The sequence below is a fragment of the Macaca thibetana genome, chromosome 15 (genome assembly GCF_024542745.1).
Source record: "Macaca thibetana thibetana isolate TM-01 chromosome 15, ASM2454274v1, whole genome shotgun sequence".
NCBI lineage: Eukaryota > Metazoa > Chordata > Mammalia > Primates > Cercopithecidae > Macaca > Macaca thibetana.
The window spans coordinates 482,448-496,115 of NC_065592.1; the positions used below are offsets into that span (position 1 = coordinate 482,448).

Consider the following 13,668-nt stretch of genomic DNA (forward strand, 5'->3'; position numbering starts at 1 on the left):
TTAGTCATTAGGGAAATGCAAATCAAACCCACAGTGAGACACCACCTCACACCTTCTAGGATAACCGGCATTAAAAAAGACAAAAAATAACAACAGTTGGTGAGGATGAAGGGGAACTGGAACCCCTCCATATACCTCACTGGTGGGAATGTAAAATGGTGCAGCTTCTTTGGAAAGTAGTCTGATAGTTCATTGAAATGTTAAATAGAGTTACCATATGATTCAGTAATTCCACTCCAATGTATATATTGGGTGTTCCTTATCTGAAATGCTTGGGAACAGCAGTATTCCACATTTTTTATTTTTGGGGATTTTGGATATTTGCATTATTGGATATTTGCATTACCTGTTGAGCATCCCCAAACCAAAAATCAAAATCCAAAATACTCCAGTGAGCATTTCCTTTGAGCATCATGTTAAGAGTTCAAAAAGTGTTGGATTTTGGAGCATTTTGGAGTTTCAGATTTGGGGTGCTCAACTTGTATAAACTCAAGAGAAATAACAACATAGGTCCCCACAAAAACATGCATATGGATGTTCACAGCAGCACTATTCAAAATAACCAGAAATGAGAAACACCAAATGTCCACCAGTGGGTGAATGAATAAATAAAGTACATTCTATCCATACAATGGAGTATTATTCAGCTGCAAAAAAGTATGAAATACTGATACATGTACTACATGGACAAACCATGAAAACATATGACGCAAAAGAAACCAGACATTGTGTGATTCCATTTCTACTAAATGTCCAGAATAGGAAACTCCATCGAGGCAGAAATCAGATTTGGGATTGCCTAAGCCTGGGGATAGTGTGGGAAATGGGGAGTGACTGATAACAGGTATAGGTTTTGGGGCATGAGGATAATGTTTTACATACACACACACACACACACATACACAACAGTTACAGAGGAAACTGGGACAAAGCAGCTGGGACAAAAACTATTAATGACTCCAAGAAACACAAAAAGTTGGACACTACTTGATCAGGCATTAACAATGTTTACGTAATCAGCTAGGCACGGTGGCCCATGCCTGTAATCCTAGCACTTTGGAAGGCCAAGATGGGCGGATTGCCTGAGCTCAAGAGTTCGAGACCAGCCTTGGCAACATGGTGAAACCCCGTCTCTACTAAAATACAAAAAAAAAAAAAAAAAATTCCGCTGGGTGTGGTGATGAACGCCTGCAATCTCAGCTACATGGGAGGCTGAGGCACGAGAATTGCTTGAACCCAGGAGGCAGAGGTTGCAGTGAGCTGAGACTGCGCCACTGTACTCCAGCCTGGGCAACAAAGTGAAACTTTGTCTCAAAACAAAACAAAACAAACAAACAGAAAACCAATGTTTACAAAATCATAATATGGCAGACAGGAACTGCTGATTTAACCAATAAACAAACCAAACAAAACAAGACGATTTAGAAAGCAAGCAGGCATAACGTCCACCTCCACTGCGGCTCCTCTGCACGCGAGGAACAGCTTTCTCTCAATGCCTCTGTCACCTGCCCCTGAACTGGAGATGAGCACAGGACACGTGACCCCTGACCCGCCTCTGAGAGCAGAAAAGGGGATGTGCAGAGACCAGAAGGGACATCCTGGCAGATGCTCCCTCCCTCTCCGCCGGGATCCCAGGAGTCCTGTTCATTGGAATGAAAGTATCTGCATCAAGGGATCGTTGTCAGGCAGCACATAGAAGTTCCCAGTAACTGAGCACTGTTTAAAAATAATAATAGCCAGGCGAAGTGGCTCACACCTGTAATCCCAGGACTTTAGGAGGCTGAGGCAGGAGGACCACTTGAGCAGTTTGAGACCAGCCTGGGCAACATAGCAAAATCTCATCTCTATAAAAAATACAAAAAGTAGCCAGGAGTGGTGGCACGTGCCTGTAGTCCCAGCTACTCGGGAGGCGGAGGTGGGAGGATCGCTTGAGCCCAGGAGGTTGAGGCTGCAGTGAGCTATGCTCGTGCCACTGTACTCCAGCCTGGGAAACAGAGTGAGATCCTGTCTCAACCAATGATAATAATAATAATCATATCCTAACCTCTACCAGCACTACTACTTTGAAAACAAAGCCGGCCCCAGAGCTCCATAGGGCAGGACAGTGGGGACACCTGGTGGCCGGGGAAGCCCCTGATGCTTGTCCCAGCAGGATCCGTGTCTGGACTTTCCTGCCCCTTGCACAGACCCTGCTACCTCTGAGCACCCAGCGGAGTTCCCAGTTCAGCACCAGCGTCCAGTGGAGCCCTGGCCTTTCTCTCCAGACAGCAGCCTCCTGCTCTGACTGTCTCCAGTCTGGCCCTGGTGCCACTGACTCCCTGCCTCCTGACCTCAGCCCATGCCTTCCATCCACCTCTTTCTTCCATCCGAGCCCTGCCTTATTGCTCCTGCCCTCTGAGATCTTTCTCCGAAGCTCCAGCTGGCAACAACTCCACACCCCTCTGTCCTTGTCCTTGTCATCACACAGCTACGTCCTCACCAGCACCTGCTGTATGCCAGGCACCATGCCCAGCTGCATCACTCTGTCCTTCCCGCAACAGAGCCTGAGGCAGTAGGGATGGTTATTACCCATTTTGCGGAAAAGGGAACCAAGGTTCAGAGTGGTGACAGACTTTCCCAGCCTGGGTGATGGAGGAGTCAGCGTTTAAACCCAGCACCCGGGCTCTTACCCACGACTCTGCCCCCGATGGAGAAGCCACTCCTTGCTGCTGCAAAAGGATGCCGGAGCGCAAATGTGAGACCACCTAAGAGCACCCGGGCCACCTGCTTCAACGACAGCTCAGAGAGGGAAGAGATGAGCCCTGGCCACAAAGGAAGCTGTGGGCAGAGCTCTCTAGGACCCAGGTCTGGGACAGATCCTCAGAAAAGGGAGATCCTTGGGGCCACACAACCCTCTGGCCACCCAAGAAAGATGAACCACACGTGAGACCTGAGCCCTCACCTGCCAGCCGGAGCCCCCAGGCCCCAATGTGTGTGGCTGTGTCTGATCAGGGTGGACAGTGTCCGGCTGCACAAGGCTGCCACACCTAGGGAGCTTCCTGAGCAGATGGAAATGGGCTGCACAGGTGGCATGCACCCAAGACAAGGCCCCCTGCAGGTGGGTCAGGCCACAGCAGGTGGGCAGGTCAGGGCCGGCGGCCTGGCTCCTTCTTCAGATTCACACCAACTGCCCAGCGGCAGCCTCTGGAAGGGCCAACTTCTGGGCACCTGCACATGGCCAGGTGTCAGAGGAACATGAGGGGCTCTGTGCAAAGCCCCATATCTCCATTTTTCTCCTACCAGGTCTCGGAGCTGCCGGGGCTGGTGGCCCTTTTCCTATGCTCTGGTACCAGAGGCATGCTGGGATCTGGACTGGCTTTGTAAGTAACACCCCCTAGCTTTGCTTGAATCTTGACATAGACAAGAGGAGGCAGCTGCAGGGACCTAGGCCAACTCTGCCTTGCTTCTTCCCTGGAAAGGCATCTCAAAGGCAGGCCTTGGGAGGAATTAGGGATGGAGGATGGAGCCACAGTCCTGGGCTTGGTGGACACTCTGTGGCCACCCTCCCTGAAGTCCCAGGACACAGCTCTGCACGCCCTCCAGGAGCCCACTGCAGCCTGAGCACGACCCCTGGTGGCCACCTAGGGGAAGAGGCTCTCCCCAGGGACCCGGAGCCGGGGAAGAGGTCTCAGCACTCAGCTCTGACACCCACCGTGTGACTACTCTTAGTCCCTAACCCGGCACGTGGCACCAGCCACCCGCAGTGAGCGTTTGCTGGAGTTAGACTCATTCTATGAATAAGGGGTCCTGAGTCCAGTGGGGCGTGGCTTGCCAGTGCACTGCAGTCAGAGGCAGGAGCCCACTGGGACCGGCTCCATTTCCCCACCCTCTTCATCGCCCTGGTCTACGAAGCAACCAAGCCTGGCACCTCCCCGGTGACCACAGGGAAACCAGGCTGGCAAAGGGTGGTGATGGGTAGCCCCTAGGGACGAAGCTCCCAGCTCAGGGGCCCAGGCTTCCTTCTCACTGGCCCTGACCCTAAACAAGGGCAGTCTGTTCTCACATTGACTCTGCCCCACAGCCTCTGGCCCTGGCTATCTGAACAGCCTGCAGGTCCCGACTGCCATGCATGCTCTGTGCACGCTTCTTGTCCACCACGCCACCCTCAAGAGCCTCACCTAGATGCAGCCGCCTCCTCCAGGGAGCCTCCCCTCGTCCACTAGGGCTGGGAATTCCTATAGCCCCTGCGTCCCCATCAGAACCCTTATCAGCATGTTCTGGGATTGCACGTATACTTGTCTGTACCTCCCAACTCTACCCAGCAAGAATTAGATCTCTGTCTGTGTTATGGCCACAGCTTCTAAAATCGGGTCTGAAACACCGAGCTCACCCCATCAATGTCTGATGCAGGGAGGGTTTGATGGAATGTGAACGGTTGGATTAATATATAGGTAGATGCTGGAGGAAGGGCAGAGGGAGAGATGTGTGGCTAGAGGGAGGGAGGGAGGGAGGGATTGATGTGTAGAAGGTTGAGTGGGTGGGTGGATGGAAGGATATATGAAAGAAGGGATGGACAGGTGAACATGTGGATAAATAGATGAATAGATGGATGGAGAGATGGAGGAGGGAAGAATGGATGGAGAGATGGCAAGATGAATAGAGGGAGGGAATGAGTGGAGGGAGGAATGGACGAAGGGAAGGGAGATGGGTAGAGGGATGAGGGAATAAATAGGAGAAGGCGTGGATAGATACAGGAGTAGATGGATGGAGAGACAGATGGAGAGACGGAGGGCTGGACAGAGAGAGGAATGAGTAAGGGAGGGTCACATGATGAATGGATGGAAAGAGGGCAGTCAGTAACAAAGTGGCAGGAAGCTCCCAGCCACCACCATGGGAGGGAGGGGTTGAGGACAGGAGAGAAGAGAGAAGAGAGGGCAGGAGGCACCCAGGTGCCAGCAGGTGCACCCAGGCCCCCAACCTCCCTTGGCAGAAGGCTCTCAGAGAGGTTCTTCATGCCAGGAACCAGCACCCTCTGAGACAGGCACCCCAGGCACACTGGGAGCGTGCAAACATTTGGGGCTTCCCTGAAACTCCTGGGCACAGAACATGACAAAAAGCTAGGCCTCCTGCACCATGCAGGACAGGCTGGGCTGCGTTCTGGGCATCAAGGAGAGGCCAGGCCCTGAGGAACAAGGGGGTCAGCCCCATCAGGGATACCCCTGTGCTCCCTAGTTTAATCTTCACACCACCTGGAAACACTCCGTGTTACAATCCCCATTTCACAAATGAGGTGACTGAGGCTTGGGGCAGTGAGGGAACCCACTAGGGTCGCACCACCTGGGTTCAAGCTGGGATTCAGAGCCAGGTCGCTGTGCCCCCCACAGACTGACACAGAACCCGGGCCTGTCCACCTACCTGAATCCCCTCGATGCGCTCGGTGACGACATAGGCATGGTGCATGGCCACCAGCGGGACCTTGACTCCAGCCATCCGGCCCACAGCACTTGCCCACACTCCTGCGGGCAGAGCACAGACAGCTCAGCTCTGCTGACACCTGGTGGGAGCTGCCTCTCAGGTGTGCACAGGCTGCCTCTGCAGACCTGTCTGCCCTAGCAGGGGCTCCCCACCCCAGAAAGAAGCCCTACAGAGGTGGGAGCAGGTTTAGGGAGCAGCCAGCATGGCCACACAGGAGTCAGGAGAAATGCTACTCCCACCTGCACAGTTGACCACGCAGGGCGTCTGGATGGAACCGTGTGGAGTCTCCACACCTGCGACCCGCCGCACCCCAAAATCATCTGTCCACACACGAATGCCGGTCACTGGGCAGTTCTCAATGACCTGGGGTTGAGAGGAACTGCTTCTAAAACTCCATGGGACTCCCTGGGGGAGTTTACCAACCCCCCTTCAACCAACCTCTCCTCCCAGAGGGGAGCTGGGGACACTGTTTCTGCTAGCAGCAGGTCCCCTGTGATACTATCAGGGAAACGGGATGACCACAGCACCAGAAAACTAGACCCACCCATGCCTCGACTTGGAGAACTTGAAAGTTGATCAAGTTCTTTCACTTGACTTGTTTGGGGGAACCCTCTTTTCATAATGTGAAAAAGTAACTGACTTTTTTTTTTTTAAAGCAAGATATTTGATTAATGGAAGGATGTTTGCAGTCTACTGTTTGGTTAAAAAAAAAGTCATAAAACAACAGCAGTTTGGTTCTATTTTGCATACATATATATTTTCATAGAAAAATATTTGGAGTAAAACATACTAAAATGTCAATACTAGTTACTGCTGGGTGATTTTGACTTCTTTTTTGCTTATGTGTCTTCTTAAAATTGTTCTACAAAGATGTGCAGAGTTGAGATAAATGTAGATACAAATTACAAGAAGGGCTTTTGAGACAATTTGCTTGTGCAGCAGAGGAATGGGTGCACCCACGGCATGACCTGATGTCTGTGAACAGACCGAAGGCATAGCCTCCCCTTAGCAGGGGTGGACCAGAAGGCTCAGAGAGGTCCTCACTGGCCCCAAGTCACACAGCAGTCAGAGAATGGCTGCTGTTCTCTTGCCTTCTGCTCTCAGGGTTCTAAGGCAGGAGGAGTGGGCTGGGAGCAGGGGACCCAGAGCCGGGGGGCCGTCAGTACCTGTGCTCCTCGGGCAGAGGCTGCCCTGGCGAGGGTGCTACAGGTGCCAGCCGGGTCCATAGTACCGTCGTGGGGCACATACAGGGTTCCGTAGAGGTCGTCCACGTTCATCAGCGGGTACAGAGTCTTGGTCTCTGCCGGGCTCAGCACATGGGATTCCACACCATACGCCTTGCCCAGCTGGGAGGACCCAGGGAGATTAACTGAGTCTGTGGGAAGCAGACCGCTGGGCCACTCCCTCCCCAGCTGGGCATCCACCGCAAACCCCAGCCTCACTTTCTCCCAGAAGCCTTAGCCGGTCCCCACGGCTTAGGAGCCTGTCCCTTGAATCTGCTTCAGCATAAGAGTTAAGGAGCAAGGGATACTCCATTGAAGCAGGCTCCAGGGCCAGTCCCCCTGTGCCAACCCGACCCTCACCAGCTGTGTGACCAACCTGGGGCAAAGTCGCTTCAGGCTCACCCAAGTGAAGTGGGGGTGAGAATAGTGTATGTCACTGACCAAGAACTTAGACCAGTGCCCGGCACAAAGTGTCTATTATATAAAATAAATAACCCCACAAGTCTAATACTTTAGGCCTGAGAAGTTTCCCAGTCAGACCAGCTGCCAAGAAAGACGAAGGTCCTCAGTTTCAGAGTGTCAGATAGACCACGCCCCCACATTGATTGCCCCAAGAACAGCCAATCAGTGTCCTCAGGCGTGGACCTCTGGGAGGGAAGAGCTGAGCCAATCAGATTCCCTGTCTGGGAATTCTGAATGAAGCCTGGCAAAGTCATTTTCTCCAGGTGGCACAGCCAGCAAGGGGCAGCGCTAGGGCTGGAACCCAGATCTGTCACCTGCCGGGGCTCCTTCCCTGTGGCATGTCCTCTCTCTCGCGGCAGAACGGTGCCCACCGACATAAACCCCACCCCCGACCCCGCAGGAGGCAGACTCATCCACACAAGCCCCCCACCCCCAGCCCCTCACGGGATGCGCACACGGACATGAGCCCCCCGTACCTCCATCCTCACAGGGAGCCCACCCTACCCCCCACAGGGCGTGCACTCACCAATATGACCCCCCAGGGAGTGCACCCCCCCACCCAAGTCCCCCTCTTTGCCCCCCGCAGGGGAGCACACACCGACATGAGCCTCTTGTACTCGTCCAGGCGCTGCCGGTTGGACGCGATGAAGAGGCCCCCGTTCTGGATCCAGCCCGTGTGTAGTCCCGTCTCCTCCTCCAGCTCCCGGCTCACCACACGCCGAGTGTGGGCCAGAAGCTCCACCTCCACGTCACTGGGCCGCAGCTGCCACAGCAAGCCTGCCCAGGAGGGTGGCTGCCATTACTCCCCAGGGAGGGGACTGCACCTCCTTCCCCCCTACGAATATCTGGAGATACCCTGATATTCAACCATGGGTGTCTTTCTCTGCAGGGTCTTTCTCTGCAGGCCCTGGGGGGCCTGGAGAGGTTGTTGAGCAGGAAATAACGGGACCAAGATGAATGTGAGGGAGGTCTCGCCCTTGGGCAGCTCAGAGAGTGACATAGCAAAGGCCCCCATTTTTAGAGCACCTACTGTGTGCCAAGCCCCATGCTAAGCCTGTCGTCCTATGAGGAGGGCATGATTCTCTTATCAATCAAGTTCAAGTGGCACCAACAGTTCTGTGGCCAAGGTCACAGAGCAGGTGAGTGGGGGCACCAGGACACCAACCCACTACTGAATGAAGCCTAAATCTGCACTCTTCCCAACAAAGGCTGCCCTCCAGCAGCAGAGTCTGAGAGGTGGCAGGCCAGGGGTGTGACTGATGAAGTGTCAGGGAAGGGGCTATGACAGCCCAGCTAGGGGCCGGTGAGAAAGCAAGAGCAAGGGTTGGAGCCGTGGCATGTGGGAGCCGGCTCGCATCAGCTCTCAGGAGCCCGGGGATAAACCTCTTCCCAACTCCACAGTCAGTGACCTCATACTGGTGGTTTGCTATTGGCCAAGGCGGGAGTGTTTATACCACAGAAATTGGCCAACACTGCAAGTCAGGAGATCCCGTTTACCAGGACACCCATGGTTGAAAGGGTGAAGGCAGAAGGTTGGCTGTCCTGGGACATGCACACCATAGGTGCTTAATACATGCCCACTGGTTAGTTAGGAGAATGAGAACTGTAGAAGCCTCTGGTGCTCATGGAGGACACAGGTCTGCTTCACCCCTAAAGGTCTCCGTCTGTCCTCCTCCACTCCCTGGGATGCCCTCAATCCTGGTGGCTCTGTCCGGGAAAGGGGCTTCTGCTCTCTGGACCAGCTGCCTGGAGTTTCCGGCCTTGGTCCCAGCTTCACTCTCCAGGCCACACAAGCAGCATCTACTTCCTCCTCCCACCACAGCTCTTGAGAGACTTGGAGGGCAAGCAGTACCCCCAGCTCCACCCATCTGCAAATTGGCCAAGCACCCTTCCCCAGGGTGTCTTCCCCAGGCTGGTGGTTGTGAACCCTGAACTGTCTCAGCTAGCAAGGGACTGTGGCCCCTCGCTATGTCCTATCCCTCCCTGGCCCTACCTGGCCCCTGGTCCCTACCTGCCGTGTGCCAGGTGGTCCCGGAGGTCAGCCGCTCCCGCTCCAGCAGCACCGCCCCACTCATGCCCAGCTTGGCCAGGTGGTACAGAGTCTGGCAGCCCAAGCTGCCTCCACCAATGACCACCACGTTGGCTGTGCTGGGCAGGGGTCGGCTCGGGCCTTGGGCCACCACCGAGGTGCCTTGTCCCTCCTTCAGGGTCCGCTGATACGGCACACTCTTCTCGGCTGTGGGGCCAGATGCGCTGGACAGGTTGCATGGCCCCAGGCCCCGGGTAGGGCTCTGGCGAGGGCAGGCAGCAGCCACACGTAGGGCTCGGCTCAGTGAGGCCATGGGGGCTCCGGGCCTCAGCACAGCAGGAAGCTGGGGAGAGAATCAGAGCTGGGTGGGGTGCAGAGGGGACATGGTGGGGGCTGTGCTGAGTACCCAGGGGAATAAGGGCCCTACGGTATTACCTCCCAGGACTTTCCTCCTGCCGCTTCCCCGTGTCATGCCTGCATTCATTCATTTATTCATTCATTCATTCTGTGTGTATTTTTAAGGACCTGGTATGCAGCAGGCTCTGTCAGTGCCCGGGGCAACCATGGTGAGGATAGGTCTCTGCCAGCCCACAGAAAAGACAGGGAGCGCCAAGCTCTGGGTAGGAGTGGGGGTCGGGGCCATAAGGGGAGGCAGAGAAGAGTGGTTGATGTGGCTGGCAGAGGTCCAAAGTGAGATCTGAAGAAAGCGGGCTGCCCCGTGAGGCCAGGCAGGGAGGACGGAGAGGGGACTGAGGACAGAGGACCGATAGCTGGAAAGGAGGAGCTCTGGTCTCAGGCACGCTCACCCCCAGGTCACAGACAGTGAGAGGCCAGGGCTGGGAGGGGGCCGTCCCGCCAGCCTCGAGAGCCCTTTCAGAGCTCAAGATAATTCTGAGGGACCATGCAGCCCTGGGAGCCCACAGGTCTGTGCTGAGGCAGACCCCAGGTCCTGTGGTGTGGGGATGGGACCTGGGGGAGTGCCCAGAGAAGGCGGTGGTGGTGGCACAGCAAGGCAAGGCAGGGGCTGTGTTGAGGGATGGAGTCAATTGCACTCCCAGACAGAGAGCCAGGAGGGAGAGTCACTGTGGACGCTACAGCAGTGGCCACAGGGTATCAGCAGACAGCCTTGAGATGGGGCACCCAACCCCCAAGCCTGGAGCCAGTGCCTCCTCCTGGGCAGGCCCCTCCCAAACCCAGACAAGAGGTGTTGCCCCCTCTTCAGCCCCAAAGCTCGGTGGGACCTAAGGCAGAAGCTGATGAAGGATGTGGTGTCTGGGCTCTGCTCCCTTGGGGCCACTGGGATTGCAGAGTAGGGGCTCAGAAGCTAGGTTAACAGGCCTTCCTCCCCTCTGCTCCATCCCAGCTGACCTACCCCAAATCCCTCCTCCTCCTTCAGAAAGCCCTCCCAGATCTCCCCAGCCAGAAAAATCCAATAACAATGAGAATGCAAGAGGGAGCCCTCCTTCTCAGGAGAGAAGGCGCTGATGAAAACGGATGTCTCCTTGGGTGCGGGTGACGCAGGACAGGCAGTCAAAGGAGTCGTCATGTCCGGGGGACGCAGCAACCGTGGTGACTGTGCAATCAATACAATCAGCCTCCACGTTTGCGTTGTAACTGAGCTCGTTCAAGCAAAGCTGTCTGCAGTAGGGCTTTTCCCTTGGAGAGGGCATGCCCACATTGATTTCACCTGTCCTCAAACTGACCCCTTTGCTCATTCTAATAGTAAAAAACACACCCCTGGGTGGAGATTTTAAGATGCTAATGAGGCCGGGCTGGGGGGCTCATGCCTGTAATCCCAGCACTTTGGGAGGCCAAGGCAGCCGGATCACCTGAGGTCAGGAGTTCCAGACCAGCCTGACCAACATGGAGAAACCCCCGTCTCTACTAAAAATACATTAGCCAGGTGTGGTGGTGCATGCCTGTAATCCCAGCTACTCAGGAGGCTGAGATAGGAGAATTGCTTAAACCTGGGAGGTGGAGGCTGCAGTGAGCCAAGACTGCGCCATTGCACTCCAGCCTGGGCAACAACAGTGAAACTCCGTCTCAAAAAAAAAAAAGATGCTAATGAGACATGTGACGTTTGAACAAGCATGTACAGCTACCTCATGTGCACCCAGAGGACCCGCCATCACATGTTTCCTAGTAACCTCTCTTTCCACCCGCTTATGAATAATTGTGGAAGACTCCCTGAAAGGGGGTTTCTCCAGCAATGGTCAACGCTGCCTCACCCTTAGGAGCAGTCCCCCCAAATCCTCTCTCTCCCAGGGTGCTGCACTGTCTTTTCCGCACCTAACTTTCAAAATGTTCTTTTTCCTTTGCAATAAATTGCTCTATGCTGCAGCTCTTTTGCTGTGTGTCTCATGTTTAAATTCTTTTGTTTGTTTGTTTGTTTGTTTTTTTGAGAAAGGGTCTCACTCTGTCATCCAGGCTGGAGTGCAGTGGCATGATCTCGGCTCACCGCAACCTCTGCCTCCTGGGTTCAAGCGATTCTCTCGTCTCAGCCTCCTGAGTAGCTGGGATTACAGGTGCATGCCACCAGGCCTGGCTAATTTTTGTATCTTTAGTAGAGACAGGGTTTCACCATGTTGGCTAGGCTGGTCTCAAACTCCTGACCTCAGGTGATCCGCGCGCCTCGGCCTGCCAAAGTGCTGGGATTCCAGGCATGAGCCACTGTGCCCGGCCTAAATTCTTTAAACTAAGAAGTTAAGAACCGAGGTCTCACAACAGCCATCAATGGAGGGGTGGGGTGGTGTCCTGCGCAACGTGGACCTCCACTGCCCTTTTCTGGGATCTACAGGAAAAGTGAAAGGGATGTGGCTGTGATCCGAGGTGTGGAGTGCTGTGCCACCTACATCAGTATGAACGATTGATGTAATTAGCTGAGAAAGTCAGCCTCGTTTTTCAAGAGTGGACCATATGCTATGCACGTTCGTTCACTCTCGTTGAACACCTATAGACACATACTTCACAGCGGGGGAGTCTGACACATGGAGAGGCTCCCTGAGGTGACCAGGGTCACAGGGCCTCCATGTGGCCGTGCCAGGGACTCTCTCCTGCCCCCTCTTCTGACCATCCCAGGGGGACTCAGGACCCACTGCCACACCCTGTCCCACCTGAACTGTGGGCACTGCCCAAGCCTGATGAGGTGCAGAACCCTGTCCTAGGTACAGTGGGGGATGTGAGGGGGATCCCAGCTCTCAGGCAGGTCAGGGCAGCCCTCCCATTCCCTGCCCCAGCGCCCTGTCCCCAGGGAGGGAGCAGGGAGTCTGCTCGGAGTGGCGAGGGGAGTGTGGAGGGGTTGGAGCTTGTCCTCAGCCTCTCAGCCCTCAGTGTGTCAGCCTGTCTGCCTCCTGCCTGCAGAGGTGGCCCCAGACAAGGAGGCATGCCCCCTGCACGTGTCTGTACGTACCTTCAGTGCTTGAAGGTCCACAGTCTTCCAGGAGCCCCCAGAAGTGGTGCCCTACGAGGGGAAAGCCAGCTTGAGTGGCACCGAGGAAGGTTCTCCAAGGCTGAACACCCCTGGCCCACCCCCCACCACGGTGCTGCACGCACGGCACACCTGGTCAGCTCTGGGCAAAAGTCTCTCTCCTCCTTCCAACTGTGCCCAACACAACGGCTGCTGGCGCCAGAGGCTGCCACGTGCCCCTTCACCACCTGTCTGGACAGTCAGGGCTCTCGGGACTGCCAGACTGGGGGCTGGGGGCTGGCAGCGGCCCCAGTGGAGACAGCCCGGAGCCCCTCCTGCCTGCCACCTCCCTAGAAATAGCTGCCTCCATATTAACCCGCTCTCCTGCCCCCTCCAACTCTCTCCCGCCCCTGAGTCAGCTTCCCAGGAGTGAGGGCTGAGGACAGCCCTGGGCTTGGGATCAGACAGACGGTGGAGGTTTTGTCACAGGACCGGGGCCTTGAGCAACAACTTAACCTCACTGCAAAGCAGGGGACCCAGGAACGCCCTCCTCCTCCCAGGCTCAGGGGGTGGCGGGGGTCAAGCGAGGAGAGCGCCTGGCACCTTCGCCTGGGGCGGGAAGGCAGATTGTTGTGGGGTGGAGCGGTGGGGGGCGGGGAGGCAGCTGCCCATATGGTGAATCCTGGTCCTGCTCACCCAACTGGATGGTCCCTGCAGCCACAGGCAGAGGGAGATCCCAGCCAGCTCCGGCCAGGCCCAGCCCCGCCCACATAGGGGAGGCCCCAGCCTTGTCCCTCCCTGGGGGTGTACCTCCAAGTACCTCTCGTCAGCTGGAGCGCCCCTCGGCCCTAAGAGTGCTTGGCCCAGCGGAGGTGCCTTCACCTTCTTGCTTCCCAAGCAGTGGCCTGGCCGGAACCCCAGGCCTTCCCCGCCCCCTGGCCTCGCTGCCAGCCCCGTGTCGCCGCCCAGGATCTGGGCGGAGCGTACCGCCCACCGCCGCGGCTTCTTGGCCAGCTCAGTGGGGGCTTCTAGGCCAGCCCAGTGGGCAGCTCCCTCTGAGGGTGGCAGAGCAGGGCTGTAAACCCCATGCCCCA

The 13,668-nt window shown here is 55.9% G+C and overlaps 1 protein-coding gene across 1 annotated transcript in view; it reads right to left on the reverse strand.

The window, feature by feature from the left end:
* Window positions 1–13,288, reverse strand: part of SARDH (sarcosine dehydrogenase) — a 76,070-nt gene extending 62,782 nt beyond the window's left edge. Inside the window, 7 exon segments of the mRNA XM_050759819.1 lie at window positions 5,395–5,495; window positions 5,694–5,817; window positions 6,621–6,800; window positions 7,738–7,916; window positions 9,151–9,511; window positions 12,578–12,628; window positions 13,271–13,288. Coding sequence (XP_050615776.1) covers window positions 5,395–5,495; window positions 5,694–5,817; window positions 6,621–6,800; window positions 7,738–7,916; window positions 9,151–9,481 — 915 coding nt within the window. The 5' untranslated portion in view covers window positions 9,482–9,511; window positions 12,578–12,628; window positions 13,271–13,288.
* Between the last annotated feature and the right edge of the window lie 380 nt (window positions 13,289–13,668).